General features: G+C 46.4%; 1 protein-coding gene across 1 annotated transcript; it reads left to right on the forward strand.

The window, feature by feature from the left end:
* The first annotated feature begins 867 nt into the window (after positions 1-867).
* Alas1 (5'-aminolevulinate synthase 1) lies at positions 868-16,200 on the forward strand. Its single transcript, XM_008849914.2, has 11 exons — positions 868-1,028; positions 1,869-2,086; positions 5,099-5,326; positions 6,682-6,831; positions 7,224-7,446; positions 8,523-8,707; positions 9,343-9,522; positions 10,083-10,247; positions 12,486-12,754; positions 14,151-14,313; positions 15,894-16,200. Exons 2-11 carry the CDS (start codon positions 1,888-1,890, stop codon positions 16,052-16,054), a joined length of 1,923 nt encoding a protein of 640 aa, XP_008848136.1. The 5' UTR covers positions 868-1,028; positions 1,869-1,887; the 3' UTR covers positions 16,055-16,200.
* Positions 16,201-17,463: the final 1,263 nt, after the last annotated feature.

Consider the following 17,463-nt stretch of genomic DNA (forward strand, 5'->3'; position numbering starts at 1 on the left):
AATCAATCAATCAATCAATCAATCAATCAATCAATCAATCAACCAATCAACAAAACAGCTCAATTGGCAAAGTACTTGCCTAGCATGCTGGTGACCCTGGGTTCAATCCCCAGCACCACATACTACAGGCATGGTATCCCATGCCTATAATTCCAGTACTGGAGAAGTGGAGGGAGAAGGATCAGAAATTCAAGGTCATCCTCGACCTACATCGTAAATTTGAGGCTAGCCTGGACTATACCAGACCTATCTCAAAATTAAAACAATCAGGTGTCAGGCCCTGTGCTGCCACCCCATTCCACCATCCAGGTGCCCAGAGGTGCAGAGCGATGCGCCCCGTAGCTGTGTTCCTGTTCCTTTGCTGCACCATCCCTTCCATTCGGACCAGAAAGTGTCACCACTGCGCTCCCCTTCTGCATCTTCCTCTTCAGTCCAAGGTCTAGGCTGCGGCCCCTTGCACATCCTCACCAGGGCCATTCCATTCTAGGGCAATCCATCCAGTCGAGAAGCCCTCTGTCACTACCACAAAAACCAACCCCTTCTTCTATACGCAAGAAACCATTTTTACTAGCAGGTAGGGCCTGGGGTGGAGAGCCCCAGCCGTCCAACGCTTCCGACTTAGTTCATGCTACCCCGGGGAAGCAGGCTTCCAAGGCATACGGCTGTTTGTGGAAAGTGACAAAGACCTGTAGGATGAGGGCCCCAAAGAGGCTTTCTTGGCCATCGCCTTGCCCTTCTGGTCCCAGGAGGCGAAGCCTGAGAGCCCAGGTTCCACTAGCCGAGCCCAGCAGGGAAATCTTCCCACCGCTCCCCCCAACCCCCGCCCCGCCCCGCCCCGCCCCGCGGGCCACTCCCGAGGCGCCTGCGCAGAGGCAGGCCGCGCCCAGGGCGCATGCGCAGCGGTCACTCCCGCTCTATATTAGGGCGACAGCGGTCGCGGCCCAAGGCTGGTTGTGGACAAGGGCACCAGCTCCTTTGGACTCCTCCACTCAAGTGCCCGCCGCCGCCTCCGTCGAGAGCCCGCGCAGGTGAGGGCCGTGCTTTTGCGGCATCGGGCCCGTCCCGCCAGCCGTGTCCACGGGGGACCCCCATCCCTCACGGTCCCCTCCACCTTGGCTTAATGTCCATCCCCCCCATCTTTGCCTATTCGGCCACCTCTGATGTCCCAATTCCGTCCCCTTTTGACATCCGGCGTTGGCCAGGCGGCTTCAGAACTCCGTCCTTACCCATCCTGTCCTCGAGTTTTCGACCTGGGGAGCCTCCGACCCAATCCTGAGCCCCCCTTCCTTCCGTCAGACTGTACAGCCCTGCCCCTGTCCTGCCCAAGTCTGCCCGCATGCGCTGTCCCTCGCACCCCCACCCTGCTCTCCGCTCCCTGTTCTCCTGGCTTGTAGGGGCATGATCTTTGGGGAAGCCTAGTCCGGGTCCCAGGCTCTTCTAGACTGGTGCCCCTTCGTCGGGGTTTCCAGAATCCCGAGGCGTCCTCCCTGCCAGGAGAGATGACAGTGACTTATTCCCTAGCCTCACTTCTGCTCCTGGGTGTGTGCTAAAGTGTTTCACCTATGCTGTACATCCTTCCAGGAGCCTCTGGCCTCCCACACCTGTTTCTGGCTTGTCGGTCATCTCTTCCACTCCCTTGGTTACTAATTGTCAGTACTGACTCTGATGAAGTCTTTGTGGGTACTTTTCTGTAGAGGGGGAGCATGAAGAACTTTAGTGGCCAGGGAAGAGTGTGGTCACCAGTTCTTCACTGAGTCCTGTGTCAATCAATGCTGCCCTTGGAATTTTTCTGAGCGAGATGTGTATCTGGGGTAGCCTTGATGTAAACTACCAAGTATTGACATTATTCATCATGGGTCCATCCACAGGAGCTGACACTTCCTAGTCATGGAGACTGTTGTTCGCCGCTGCCCGTTCTTATCCCGAGTCCCTCAGGCCTTTCTGCAGAAGGCAGGAAAATCTCTGTTGTTCTATGCCCAAAACTGCCCCAAGATGATGGAAGTTGGAGTCAAGCCAGGCCCTCGGGCCCTGTCCACTTCAGCTGTACCCTGCCAGCAGATCAAAGAAACCCCTCCCGCCAATGAGAGTAAGTTTGCTTTGCAGCGAAGGAGCAGGTGGGGCTGTATGTGGTTGCAGTCCTGGGTGGTGAGGGCCACTCTAAGGGAGGGCTTACTGTCAGGCTCAGCGCTGTTGTGCGGAGTGGGGTGGGGGTGGGGGAGGTGGGGGAGGTGTCAGAGTGTTGGGATTTCATGTTTGCTTGTTGCTTTTTGAGTATTTATTTGGAATGTTCTACCTTTCCCTCAATAAATATTTAACCTTTACCTTTTAAAGCAGTGACTTAAAATCTTTTATGTTTTAGGGGAGGGTCTTACTTTGTATCCTAGACTGGCCTGGAACTTACTATGTGGCCCAGGCTGGCCTCAAAGTCATGATCTTTCTGCTTCTACCTCCCCCGTGCTGAGCTTACAAGCTGAGTTTCCATGCCCCCGTGTTGTATTCTGTTAACAATTTTTTTAATGTGGCAAAATGCACATAACATAAAATTTAGCATTTTGGGGGGATTTTTGTTCATTTGTTTTTTGTTTTTGTCTTTTTGAGACAGGGTCTTCCTGTAGTCCCAGCTGACCTGAACTTACTATGTAGACCAGGCTGGCCTTTAACTCACAGTGATCTGCCTGCCTCTGCCTCTGGAGTGCTGGGACTAGAGGTGTGCACCACCACGCCAAGCTAGATTTTTTTGTTTTGAGACAGGATCTCATAATGTACTCCAGGTTGACCTCAATCTTACTGCCTAAGCCTTTCAAGATTGCAGGCATACACGAGCATGCTCAGCTCTCCATTTTGACCATTTTATTTTATTTTATTTTTTGGTCTTTTTGAGACAGGGTCTCCCTGTAGCCCTGGCTGGCCTGGAACTCACTATGTAGACCAGGCTGGCCTTGAACTTGAACTCACAGAGATCTGCCTGCCTCTGCCTCCCAAGTGCTGGGATTAAAGATGTGTGCCACGACACCCAGCTTGACCATTTTAAGTGTATAATTCAGCAGTACATCCATATTGTTGTCCAATCACCACCACCATCCAACCCCAGAACTTTCTTCATCTTCTCAAACTGAAGCGCTAACATTAAACATTAACTCACATAGTCTTCCTTCCAGTCCCTGGCAACCACCCTTCTACTTGATGTCCCTTTCAGTCTAACTGCTGTTGGTACCTTACATAAGTAGAACCACACAGTATTTGTTAGTAATTTCCAAAGCATACATCTATCTCAGACAGTTACATTTTAATAAACAGACCAGAGTTGAATTGTTTGGTTGGGTTCTGCCAGGAAGAAGGTCTTTCAGATTCCACTTAATCCTAGTGATTATTTCATTTTATAGCCCTCTCTTAGGTGTTTTCTCTAGTTGGACCTGTAAGAAAGGAGTGTTCTTTTCTTTTTCTTTAAGTAGGAAGGACTTAATCCTTTGTAGAATTTACTCTCAGGAGTTAATTGTCTTTTATCAGGATGTTTGCAGTGGTCATGTTTGAATTAGAAGTCTCTTTTCCTTTTCCATTGTCTAGGCTTTACGTAAGGAACCTGCTTTACTTATAAAATAATGTTAACTTCAAAATAACCCTTTTGACTTTTTCCTTTATAAAAAATATTAATAAAAACTGTTTTAAGGCACCTTACCCAAGTTGTAGGAAAGACTAGCCAGTGGTTCATAGGAGTACTCCAAAATGATGAAGAAAGACTTTTCTTTTCTTTTTTTTTTTTTTTTTTGAGACAGGGTCTCCCTGTAGCCCCAGCTGTCCTGGAACTCACTATGTAGACTAGGCTGGCCTTGAACTCGTAGAGATCCGCCTGCCTCTGCCTCCCAAGTGCTGGGACTATAGGCATGCACCACTATGCCCAGCTCGAAAGACTTTTCTAGAAGGAAGGTAAACAGATTTGCTCAAGGGAGAGAGGGTTACTGTAACTCTCCAGCCCCTACCTATGGTGTTTTTTGTTTTTGCTTTTTTGTGGGTTTTTTTTTTTTTGTAGCATACTAATAGTTTGAATTCTGTTAGACAGCAATGTAAAAAGATCTGGGTGTTGGCCCACTTTTCAGAAGAAAACCCACAGTACTTTTAAAAATCTGTTAAGCAGGGGCTGGAGAGATGGCTTAGCGGTTAAGAACCCTGGCTGTTCAGGCTGAAGACCCGGGTTTGAATCCCAGCACCCACATGGCAGCTAACAACTGTCCTTAACTCCAGTTCCAGGGGATCCAATGACCTCTTCTGTTTTCCATGAGCATTGCATGACACGGGTGCACTTACCTACATGCAGGCAATACACTCGTACACATAAAATAAAAAATCATAAATTAAAAAAACTGTTGTCGGGTGTGGTGGTGCATGCCTGTAGTCCCAGCACTTGGGAGGCAGAAGCAGGCAGATTTCTGTGAGTTCAAGGCCATCCTGGTCTACATAGTGAGTTCCAGGACAGCTCGGGCTACAGGGAGACCCTGTCTCAAAAATACCAAAAAAAAACCCAAAAAAACCTGTTAAAGGACAGACAGCTTTTATCAAGAATCTATTTAGAAAATATTAAGAGAAAATAACTATACAAATACTTGCAGTTGCCTCAGAGACTGTTACTTTCCTGAAAAATGCTGAGTATGTGTAGGTTAGAGATTACTGGCAGTGATCCAACTCAAGAGCTCCGGGGGCTGGGCATCATGGCACATACCTATAATCCCAGTATTTGGGAGGCTGAGGCAGGAGGATTGACAGTTCAGGGCAGCATGGGCTCCATAGAAAGACATTATCCCAAACAAATGAAAAAAGAACAATGAGTTATCTAAAACTAGAAAATAGTACTCTTTTGGATTTATAAGGAGAAATCCTGTGGGTTTGAGAGGTAACTGGATGTGCCAATGAACCCATCACAGGAGCACTACTTCCAGTGAGGGAGGTGAGAAAGCGTATTAACAGAGCTTAGTGAAAATAAACTTAAGTATGGATTGTGGAGAAGACGTACAAAGTTTGGGGCGAGGACAGAGAACAATCAGTGGCTTGCTTGAACACTGTGTGAGCAGGTTTGATGCCTCACTTTTTCCATTTCTTTCCTCAGAAGAGAAAACTGCCAAAGCCACAGTCCAGCAGGCTCCTGATGGATCCCAGCAGACTCCAGATGGCACACAACTTCTGTCTGGACACCCTCTGCCTGCTACAAGCCAGGGCTCTGGAAGCAAATGCCCTTTCCTGGCAGCACAGATGAGCCAGACAGGCAGCAGTGTCTTCCGAAAGGCCAGTCTGGAGCTTCAGGAGGATGTGCAGGAAATGCATGCTGTGAGGAAAGGTAACAGATGCCATTCCAGCCAGTGGGACTAGTGAAGAGGTCCTTCGGGTTCCTAGGACCTTCCAGTGTATGTGTGAGCTATTATTAGACCAGTATTTGTGTGACCCCCTTCCTCTTTTAGTGCCTAAGAGGAAGATGTACAAACCAGACAGAACTATATTGCAAAATGTGGGACTTGCTTTCTGGTGAGGGTATAGGAGGTAACCAGCTTCCCAAGTAATTACAGGCAGGGCGTAGTAACACATACCTTTAATCCCAGCACTTGGAGGCAGAGGCAAGTGGACCTCCATTTCCATGAATTTGAGGCCAGTCTGGACTACATAGTGAGTTCCAGGCTAGCCAGGGGTACATAGTGAGACCCTGTCTTAAAAGAACAAAACAAGGGGCTGGAGAGGTGGCTTGTTAAGAACATTGACTGCTCTTGCAGAGGACCTGGATCTAGTTCCCAGCACCCACATGGCAGCTAACAACCATCTATAACTCCAGTTCCAGGGGTTCTTTGCCCTCTTCTGGCCTCCATGGGCATTTGTATACACATGATGCTCTTTTTTTTTGGTCTTTTTGAGCTGACCTGGAACTTGCTATGTAGACCAGGCTGGCCTTGAACTCAGAGATCCACCTGCCTCTGCCTCCCGAGTGCTGATATTAAAGACATGCACCATCATGCCCAGCTACACATGATACTCTTGCATACATGTAAGCAAACATGTATATACATAAAGTAAAAATAAATGAATTTTTTTTTTTTTTGGTCTTTTTGAGACAGGGCCTCCCTGTAGCCCCAGCTGTCCTGGAACTCACTATGTAGACCAGGCTGGCCTTGAACTCACAGAGATCTGCCTGCCTCTGCCTCCCAAGTACTGGGATTAAAGGCGTGTGCCACCATGCCTGACAAAATATGTGAATTTTAAAAAGAACAAAAAGAGATGTTTCATATACTCAGTCACAACTAACTTTGGTTGTGATTGACTTTTTTCATAAAATAGAAAATAAGCTTTTTTTTTTTTTGAGACAGGGTGTCCCAGTAGTCCCAGCTGGCCTGGAACTTGCTATGTAGACCAGGCTGGCCTCAAACTCTCAGAGATCTGCCTCCCAAGTGCTGGGATTAAAGGTGTGTACCACCACGCCTGGCAAAAAATAAGCTATTTTTTGTTTCTTTGAGATATGTAGCCCTGGCTGGCCTGAAATTCACTATGTAGACCAGGCAGGCCTTGAATTCACAGAGATCTGCCTACCTCTACTGGGATTAAAAGCATATGCCATTATGTCTAGCCAATAAGCTATTTTTGACAGTGTGCTAGGTGTTGTGAACACAGAATGTCCATCCCATTTAGATCCTATTACTTTTGTTACAGAGGTTGCCAAAACCTCGGTGACCCCCAGTGTGATCAATGTTAAGACTGATGAAGAGGATCCAAATGGATTGCTGAAGAACTTTCAGGATATCATGCGAAAACAAAGGCCGGAAAGAGTGTCTCATCTTCTTCAGGATAATTTGCCAAAATGTAAGTCTCATTGTTATTTGCTAATGCGGAAAGAGTTTATAACTTATATGTATGTGAGTGAACAAAGTTGCATGGTAAGGTGAGAGTAGAAAGCCATGCCCCTTGGTTGAGTAAGTACTCATGGGCTTAGTGACCACAGGTGCTATGGTTCACTGGCCTTCTCTCTTTATTACCCATCACCTATGTACTGGGCAGTGTGCTGAGCATTTGACATGCACCATCTTGTTTACCTCTCACAATAGGAGGATGTTAGGTAGCTAGTCCTGACTCTCTATTGCTGTGAAATGGCCATACTGAGATTTGAACTCAGGTCTGTCCTTCATCAAAACTCCAATGTGCTTCTTTGTACTGTCTTTTATTTATTTACTTCCTTGCTTATTTTTATTTTTTAGCTGTTTCCACTTTTCAGTATGATCGTTTCTTTGAGAAGAAAATTGATGAGAAAAAAAATGACCATACCTATCGAGTTTTTAAAACTGTGAACCGGAGGGCACACATCTTCCCCATGGCAGATGACTATTCAGATTCCCTCATCACCAAAAAGCAAGTGTCGGTCTGGTGCAGTAATGACTACCTAGGCATGAGTCGCCACCCACGGGTGTGTGGGGCAGTTATGTAAGTAGCTGTCAGCTTTCAGATACCACTGGCAGTATTTGGCAAGACATTGATGGATTATACAGTGAATGTCTTGTGGGGGAGTATTTAGCCACTGAATGTGCTGTAGCAATACATTATTCTTTGTAGAATCAGTTTTCTCCTTCTACCTGTATATGGGTTCTAGGGATTGAACTCAAGTCACTAGGTTTGCATGGTGAATGACTTTATCTGCTGTACCATCTCACTTGAGTAATGTACTATTCTGAGCTTTTGAAAATATCTACAGATTTCTTTGAGAAAACTCTTAATGTGCAGATAGTAGGTGAAACTACTTCAATAGGACATGTTGAAAAGGTTGGTGGGGGACTGGAAGGATGGCTTAGTGATTAAAAGCATTGGCTACTCTTGCAGAGGACCCAGGTTCAGTTTCCAGCACCCACATGGTGGCTCACAACCAGGGGATCCAGTGCCCTCTCTGGCTTCCTTAGGCATTGCATTATACAGGTGCATTTACATACATGCAGGCAAAATACACATAAAACAAAAATAAACCAGGCACGGTGGCCTTTAATCCCAGTACTTGGGAGGCAGAGGCATGTGAATATCTGTGAGATCAAGGATAGCCTGGTCTACATAGTGAGTTCCAGGTCAACTGAGGCTACAGGGAGACCCTGTCTCAAAAAGACAAAAAAAAAGTTGGATCAATTTACATAGTGTTTAAAAACATAAATGAGCTTGCTTGCTTGCTTGAGATTAATTGGAACAGGATCTCATGTATCTCAGGCTGGCCACTTCCTGAATAATGTACCTGAGGATTATTTTGAACTTTTGATCCTGTCTCCACCTCCTGAGTGCTGAGATTGCGGGAGCATACTCCATCCCTAGCTTATGTAGTGCTAGAGATTAAACCCAGGACTTTGTGCATACTAAGCAAGCATCCTCCCAGCTGAGCTACATTCCCATTCCCAAAACCTGTGTGTGTGTGTGTGTGTGTGTGTGTGTGTGTGTGTGTCTTGTACTTGTTAGTGCACTTGGAGGCCTGGGATCAACATTAAGTTTTTTTTTCAGTTGCTTTCTATCTTTATTTTTAACAGGGAGACTTTGAAACAACATGGTGCTGGAGCCGGTGGTACTAGAAATATTTCTGGAACTAGTAAATTCCATGTGGACCTGGAACAGGAGCTGGCCGACCTCCATGGGAAAGATGCAGCGCTCTTATTTTCCTCCTGCTTTGTGGCCAATGACTCCACCCTCTTCACCCTAGCTAAGATGATGCCAGGTAAGGAGGCCCGGCATTGGTGCACTGGCATATTTGGGGTTTATTCATAATAAATGAAATATTGGCTACAAAAAGGCTTACCAAAAAGTGTCAATTGAGAGTTCTAGTCTTGTCTGGGATCATTTCATCTTGAACACAGGGCACTAACTGTGTCTTGAGTTCCAGGAGAACATACCAGTGAAGATTGAAGCAGAAAAAGTCATGTCCTTAAGCTAGTTGACTCAAAGGTACTTTGTAGTCTAAGAAGTTGCCTTTAGAGAAATCTCTTAATTGGTTTTTGTCATCTCTTCATTGACATTGAAGTGAGGCACCCAGATTTAAAGACAGATTTGTGTTTGTTTTTGGAGACAGTCTTGTTCTGTAGCCCAGTCTGGCCTCAAACTCTTGATCTTCTTGCCTCAGAGTGCTAGGATTATAGGCATGTGACACCATCCCAGCATCCACAGGGTTATCTGTACCTTTGAATCTTTTTGAGAAGTGGCAGCTAGTTGATGTGCCAGGGAAAACACTGTCCTACAGCATATTTCCTAATGGACATTTCCAAGGCATTATTTTCAGGGAAAGGTCTGTTGTTTCTGTTTCAGAATACGTTGTCTTTGATGCCTATGCCACTAAATAACACTTTCTCATGTCAGGTTGTGAGATTTACTCTGATTCTGGGAACCATGCCTCCATGATCCAAGGGATTCGGAACAGTCGGGTGCCAAAGTACATCTTCCGCCACAATGACGTCAGCCATCTCAAAGAGCTGCTGCAAAGATCTGATCCCTCAGTCCCCAAGATTGTTGCATTTGAAACAGTTCATTCAATGGATGGTAAGTCTAAGGGGAGGCTAATCCAAAACCTGAGATGAATATGTAGGCTTGAGCTCTTTAAAAAGTGTGATGTTGCGGGCATGGTGGCGCAACGCCTTTAATCCCAGCACTCGGGAGGCAGAGGCAGGCGAATCTATGTGAGATGAAGGCCAGCCTGGTCTACATAGTGAGTTCCAGGCCAGCTGACGCTATAAAAAGACCAAAAAAAAAAAAGTGTGATGTTGCCAGGCATGATGGCACACACCTTTAATCCTAGCACTCAGGAGGCAGAGGCAGGTGAATCTCTGTGAGATTGAGGCAAGCCTGGTCTACAGCATGGCAGCTAAGAACTGCCCGTAACTCCAGTTCCAGAGGATATGACTGCCTTTTCTGTCCTCCGCAGGCATTGTACAATACTGGTGCACTTATATATATGCAGGCAATACACTCATACACATAAAATAAAAATAATTAAAAAAGTAAAAAATGAAAAATAAAAATGAAAAGTGATACCTAAGAATGAAGCTTACTGTGCTTTGACTTGACCGACCATTTTTGAAATTTCTCTTGTCTTCCCTCAGGAGCGGTGTGCCCACTGGAAGAGCTATGTGACGTGGCCCATGAATTTGGAGCAATCACATTTGTTGATGAGGTCCATGCAGTGGGGCTTTATGGAGCTCGAGGTGGAGGGATTGGTGATCGGGATGGAGTTATGCCCAAAATGGACATCATTTCTGGAACACTAGGTATGTGTGCTTTGTACCCTCAGGCCTCTACATGAAGTTACAATAAGACCAAAGACTCAGTAGTAGTCTTTTTTTATTTTTTTTTAAATTTTTTCAGACAGGGTCTCCCTGTAGCCTCAGCTAGCCTGGAACTCACTATGTAGACCAGGCTGGCCTGGAACTCACAGAGATCCACTTGCCTCTGCCTCCCAAGTGCTGGGATTAAAGGCATGTGCCACCATGCCCGGTTGGACTCACTAGTCGTAACCAGCATCAGCAGAGGAAACATTGCTTTAGAGACTGAAGCCTGGGCTGTTTCTCTTTGGGGTGAATTTTGTTTGTTTTGTAGAGATAGGGTCTCACGCTGTAGCCCACAAGGCAGCCCTCCTGTTTCAGCCTCCTTTATGCTGAGATTATAGGCATGTACCACCATTTCCAGTTTGGAATGAAATTTTTTGTCCAGTGAGTGATAGCCCAGCTTAGTAGAATCCCTGGGGCCATGGCTGCTCCCAGACTCCCACAGCTAAACATGACAGAAATAACATTTATTGCTATCTGAGTTCATTCAAACATACTTGTGGCACTTACTAAATGCTGTGATGAAAGACTTACTCTCTGTACTTCCAAATTAAAAAGAATCCCAGTGCTTTTCTGCCGGATGTTGGGAAATGCTGTGCTCTGTCCTAGCACAAGAGCACTTAGCTCTTCCAGCTCTACTCTCCAGGAAACAACTGGTTGGAAGTAGACCCTGGCATCCTGCTGCCTGGGCATCATCCGGGCCGACTTTATAACTCTCTAATTGTGTGACCTTGGGTTGGTAATTCACCTTTCCATATCTGGTTTTTTCATCAATAGGATAGAAATAGCAATAGGATCTAGATCAGAATTCTTATAGAGAAGGTAACTGAGGTGTGTGCAAGTCATTACTATACACATTGCCTTTGCCTGGGAGAATCATAGAGATGAAAGTTGGGGCTGGAGAGATGGCTCAGCAGTTAAGAGCACTGGTTATTCTTTTTTTATTTTATTTTTTTAAACTTATTATTTTTATTTTATGTGTATGAGTGTATTGCCTGCATGTAGGTAAGTGCATCTGTGTTGTGCAATACCAGCGGAGGATAGAAGAGGCCATCGGATCCCTGGAACAGTCGTTAGCTGCCATGTGGGTGCTGGGATTCAAACTTGGGTCTTCTGCAAGAACAACCAGGAGCAATGGTAATTCTTGCAGAAGACACAGCTTCAGTTCCTAGCACCTACATGGCAGCTAACAATCATCCATAACTCCAGTTCTAGGGGATCCAATACCTTCTCATGGGTTCCATGAGCTTTCATGTGGTGCATTTACATAAATGTAGGCAAAACACTCTATACATAATAAATGTAAATTGAATAAAGAGATGAGAAAGTATAGATTGTAGAAATTGAGGGTTTCCATTTTTTTAAAAAACAGGCTGGTTGTGGTGACTCACGCCTTTAATCCCAGCACTTGGAAGGCAGAGGATCTCTGTGAGTCTGGGGCCAGCCTGGTTTACCTAATGAGTTTCAGGCCAGCTGGGGCTAAAAGGAGACCCTGTCTCAAAAAGAAAAAAAAAAAATTCAGAAGTTGGTAAGGCAGTTAGAAACCCATGTGACAGTCAGCCAAAATGCCAAGTTAAAGCCTACACTTAGTAAAGGACCAGTAAGCAAAAAATGGCATCCTTCAGGTCTGTTCAAGGGAATGAGAGCTGCATGCAGACCCAGAGAACTTGGGACTTTCAATGTAGAGCCATGCTAAGAGAATGGCACTTGTGGACTGCCAAATTCCAGTTTGTGTTATGGGCACTTTGGCGGTATAGGTACAGTGAGATGGAAAGGGCTGAACAGAGAAAATTTTCCACTTTAGGAGTTTGAACCTACCTAATCCTCTTGTGGTTCAGCAAAAAATGTGAACTCCAGAACATAATGTTAAAGCCTCTGAGAACTCTTCTGGAATCCTTAATCCTGAAACTTGATACAGATTATACAAAGGACTTGACCAGAATTGAAAATCACTTCTGGCCCTAAATCAACCCCAACAGGTTCTGAGTGTTTGTATTTATCTGGCAAATGCTAATTGTCAGAGTTTCGTGTTTGCTTAAGTGGGGAGTAAGACAGGCCCCAGCTCTGCAGTGCATGCCTTGGCCAGATAATACTGCAGCAGAGCCATTGCCTGAGCCCCTGCAGTTCTGAAATGGGCATACACTGAGACTGTTGCTATGTAACAAAGCCATCTCTTCACAGGTAAAGCATTTGGCTGTGTTGGAGGGTATATCGCCAGCACAAATTCACTGATCGACACTGTCCGGTCCTATGCGGCTGGCTTTATCTTCACCACCTCCCTGCCACCCATGCTGCTAGCTGGTGCCCTGGAATCTGTGAGGATCCTGAAGAGCGCTGAGGGGCGGGCACTTCGCCGCCAGCACCAGCGCAACGTCAAGCTCATGAGGCAGATGCTAATGGACGCTGGCCTCCCGGTCATCCACTGCCCCAGTCACATCATCCCTGTGCGGGTAATGGCCTCTCTGTGATGGGACTTCCGGGGAGCTGTGCCTCCACAGGCAATAGGCAAATGTTCTGGTTCCACCTTCCTGAAGTTGGGCTTGGGCAGAGTGACTGCTGGGGCTGGCTGCAAGGCTCTGCCATGTCTCTACTTTTGGCTGCCTGGCTACCTTCACAATGAGAATGAAGCCTTTGAACCCAGCAGAATGGAGCAGAGCTTCCTTCTCCAAAGCACTGACCTTAACAGGGTAAACAACTTGTCTGGAAAGCTTTGAAATATGGCTTTCTACTTAATAAGTTTCAAAGTAGATCTCATCTTCCCCAGTACAAATCCTAGCCCCACTGGTGTCACTGTTAAGTTAATATAAGAAAATAGCTAGTAGGGGCTGGAGAGGTGCCTCAGCAATGATGAGTGATTGCTGCTCTTCTAGAGGACCCAGTTCAGTTCCCAGCACCTATGTTAGGTACCTCACAACTACCTGTAACTCCAGCTCCAGGGAATTTGACATCCTCTTCAGCCTCCGAGGGCATAATATATACATATCCTCATACAGACGCACGCATATATGCATAATTTAAAATAAACTGTTAAGGGGCTGGAGAGATGGCTCAGTGATTAAGAACACTGGTTGTTCTTGCAGAAGACCCGGGTTCAAATCCCAGCACCCACATGACAGCTAACAACTGTCCGTAACTCCAGTTCCAGGGGATCTGATGGCCTCTTCTGTCTTCCACGGGCATGGGCATCGCACGACACAGGTGCACTTACCTATGTGCAGGCAATACACTCACACACATAAAATAAAGATAATAAGCAGGGTGTGGTGGTGCATGCCTTAATCCCAGCACTTGGGAGGCAGAGGCAGGCGGATCTCTATGAGTTCAAGGCCAGCCTGGCTACAGGGAGACCTTGTCTCAAAAAGACCAAAAAAAAAAAAAAAGAACTAGTCTAAGCAAAGCAAGGTCATGTCTCCTGGGAACAAGGATTTGCTGGTGTGAAAAACACTGCCTTGCCCAGGCAAGGTCTGGAGGAGAGTGCTGTGACATTTCATTCCAGTGTGGCTTCACTTTGCTGGTCCTCCCGGCAAATATCAGCTCCCTTAAATTGCAGGTGTTCAGGTAGAGCTGTTCCTTTCCAGTCTTGGACACCCTGCTACAGTCTGGCCTGGAGCCTGAACCTCTTGGACTCTGTGTTCTGACTGTCTCTGCCAAGAGTTAGCATATCCTTGCAAGGTGTGGTGGCACACACCTTTAAACCGAACAGAGGCAGGTGGATCTCTGTGAGTTCAAAGACAGTCTGGTCTACATAATGTGTTCCAGCGCAGTCATAATGAGACCTTGTCTTGAAAAAAGAAGTAACTTAACATGTCCTATTCTGACCCTACCTCTTCCTGTCCTGGAACTTAGGTCGCCAATGCTGCTAAAAACACAGAGATCTGTGATGAACTGATGAGCAAACATAACATCTATGTCCAAGCCATCAATTACCCAACAGTGCCGCGAGGGGAGGAGCTCCTGCGAATCGCCCCCACCCCACACCACACACCGCAGATGATGAACTTCTTCCTTGGTGAGTCCCTGCAGAGGTACTGGGAACACCCCCTACCCCCACCCCTCGCAGGAAACTGTCTGCAATATTTACCTTGAAGCCTTTAGACAGATTTGTTTCCTCTTGTTCCAAGTACTTAAGAATGCCCTCATATAGCACACAGCTAACTCTAAAATTAGATACAGTCTGACTCACTTGAAGAGTATGAAGAATCCTTTTGGAAGCTCTGAGAGAGCCTGCTACCCATGTCCTCGGCCCCTGGCTTATGGCTGCACAGTAGTGGCTGTTGAGGAGACAAGAGGCCTCTCTGCCCTGGAATCCAGTTCATATTTTTCTGCATTGCTCTCCCCTCCCTGATGTGTGGTCCTTGAGCTAACCCTACACTCCCCCTACTCTGGTAAGAGAAAGTGCTGGGGGTTCTGTACTGCTTCCCCTCCCCCAGTGTCCATCCCTAAAGCAGATTGAGGGGGGCTTTTAGCTGTAGGTTGCCATTGCCTCAGAGGGACTTTGCCCTCCTGAGTTCTTCTGACACACTCAGTTTGATGACAGGCCTTGTGTTAGAAATAGTGTTTTGTTGTGTGTGGAGCTAGGGTTGAACTCGGGGTCTCAGGCATGCTGGACAGGCACACTACCACTGAGCTATGCCCCAACCCCAGGAAGACTGGTCATATTGGAGCAACTTCCAGAAGGCTTGTGGAATAAGTCCCAACTCTGGGTCATGTTTTTATTTTTAGTTTTACAGCAGTGTTATTGAGATTGAATCACATACCATAATATTCACCATTTTAAAATATAAAATTTGAAGGTTTTTAGGCACATTCACAATGTTGTACAGCCATCACCTCTGTGTGATTCCAGAACATGTTCATCACCCCAGGAGGAAGCCCTATACATTAGTAATCACTTCCCTTCTGCCCAGCCTGTCACCATCTTCTCTCTGCACATGTAGTGTAAACAACCACGTGATTGATAAATGGTCCTTTACCCTGACTGGCCAAGGCCAGTGGCCAACATTTATAAGTTTTATTCTCTTTGTAGTGTTAATCCTTACTTCTTAATTGTTTATTTTTATTTTATTTAGGTGTATGAGTGTATTGTGTTCATGTATGTTTTCCTTTATATATGTAAGCATATTTGTGTCATGTAATGCCCATGGAGGTCAGAAGAAGGCATTGGATCCCCTGAAACTGGAGTTACAGGAGGTAGTTAGCCACTATGTGGGTGCTGGGAACTGAACCCTGGTCTTCTGCAAGAGCAGCCAATGCTCTTAACCGCTGAGCCATCTCTCTAGCCCCAATTATTAATTTTTTTTAAGATAGAGTCCAATTGTGTTTATAGCCCAGGCTGGCCTGGAACTCACAGATCTCCTGCCACAGCCTCCGGAGTGATGGCTTATTTCTTTTTTTGCCAAATACTCTTCCATGTGTAGATTTACCACATTTCATAAACCCATCCATTGATGGACATTTGGGGTGCCTCCATTGTTGAACTATTGTGAATAATGCCACTATGAATATTTGCGCACGTTTTTATGTGGATGCGTATTTCCATTGCTCTTGGGCAGATAATCCTGTAATATTTAAAAACCATTTCTCCTACAGAGAAGCTGCTGTCCACATGGAAGCGAGTGGGGCTGGGACTGAAGCCGCATTCCTCAGCAGAGTGCAACTTCTGTAGGAGGCCCTTGCATTTTGAAGTGATGAGTGAACGAGAGAAAGCCTATTTCTCAGGCATGAGCAAGATGGTGTCTGCCCAGGCCTGATTGTGACTTCATTTACTCACCTAACCCTAGGCCATCATCATATCTAGATAGTATCCAGAATTGCCTTTATATGTGAAATAAATTATATTAAATCTTACTCTATAGTAAAAACATAGTCCTGAAAATAAATTCTTGTATGACAGGTGTTTCTGCTATTGGCTCCTGAATGAAAAAAAATCATTATAATCTAGCCTGTATTGTAGGGATATATAAACTGTAATGCATGCTCCGCTTGAACCTGAATCCAGTCACAGCCCCACACCCAGGGCAGACCCAGCAGCACTCCAGCAACTGCAAACAGTGACACTGCCTGCTGCCAGCTCCCTGAAGCAGGCAGCATGTACCCACAGTCCTGCTGAGGCTCTGTTCTCCCACATTCCCTCAGCCTTGTACTTCCCACTAAAAGTGAGAGGGCCTGTCTGTGTTCACCAGGTCTTCTGGCCTGTCAGTCCCCTGACCCCTATTTCTGTTCCCTCTGGCAAATGTGGAGGAGTTTGTGCACCTCCTTCTGATACTCTGCACTTGATTTGGGGCCTGCTACTTCTCTGTATCCTAAAGCTGTCTATCTTCTGTCCTGAGTTTCTTCCCCTCTTCTGGCCCATCCCCATAGGCCTGAGGCAGGCATTGTCCATCTGAGCAATAAACTCAGCAAGGCAGGAGGCCAGACAATGAGGTCGGAGGAGCTGCCTTAGCTGGCATGCTTAGAGAGGTCTCCTTAGGGACCTGTCCTGAGTGAAGAGTGGCTGCACCTTGACCCAGGCAGAGAAAGGCCTGGAAGAGGAGAATCTGGGCACAGGAAATGAAGCCCAGCTACAAAGCAGAGGGAACAAGCTCTGTCATGAATTTCTTCCCCTCTTCTGGCTGATTCCCATAGGCCTGAGGCAGGCATTGTCCATCTAAGCAATAAACCAGCTGTCCCCAGGCTAGACCCCTCATAGCTGCTGCTATCTTCTCTCCTGCCTTTCTCTGCCCAGCTCTTGCTAGTTGGCCTGTCTCCCCTCTTCCCTAAGAAGGTTGCTTTTCGCTTGCCACATCTTGCTTGTCTTGCCAAACTCTGCCACTGGCTCTGCTGTTCTTTACTGGATTCCTCAGTGGTGTCTGGGTGGTTAACACCACTTTCACAGCTTTCTCATCTAAGCTTCTGTTCCACTCACTGTTCATGGTAGTGTCCCTCCTGATTCTTGGGCTGGGTCTCCTGTGAGTGTTTGGCCCTGCTGTGTTCATCACCCTACCTCACACTGTAAGAGTGAGACCACTGAGGACAAGTCAGCCTTTCGGGTTGCAATAGCAAGAGGTTTATTTGATACACAGGTACCTGTGGGCACAGAGTCTCCTCGGAGGACTTGCGCGCCCCAGGTTGGGGTTTGGCAGTTTTTATAGGGCAGAAGCAGGGTACAGAAGCAGAAGAG

The sequence above is a fragment of the Nannospalax galili genome, unplaced genomic scaffold (genome assembly GCF_000622305.1).
Source record: "Nannospalax galili isolate Female #2095 unplaced genomic scaffold, S.galili_v1.0 scaffold851, whole genome shotgun sequence".
In the NCBI taxonomy this organism is placed as follows: Eukaryota; Metazoa; Chordata; class Mammalia; order Rodentia; family Spalacidae; genus Nannospalax; species Nannospalax galili.

Excerpts from the sequence above, each read along its gene's own strand:
- Alas1 (XM_008849914.2), top strand. The coding sequence starts at position 1,888 with ATGGAGACTGTTGTTCGCCGCTGCCCGTTCTTATCCCGAGTCCCTCAG. Across the intron at positions 8,708-9,342 it reads CCTAGCTAAGATGATGCCAG|GTTGTGAGATTTACTCTGAT; the intron begins GTAAGGAGGCCC and ends TTCTCATGTCAG. Across the intron at positions 14,314-15,893 it reads GATGATGAACTTCTTCCTTG|AGAAGCTGCTGTCCACATGG; the intron begins GTGAGTCCCTGC and ends TTTCTCCTACAG.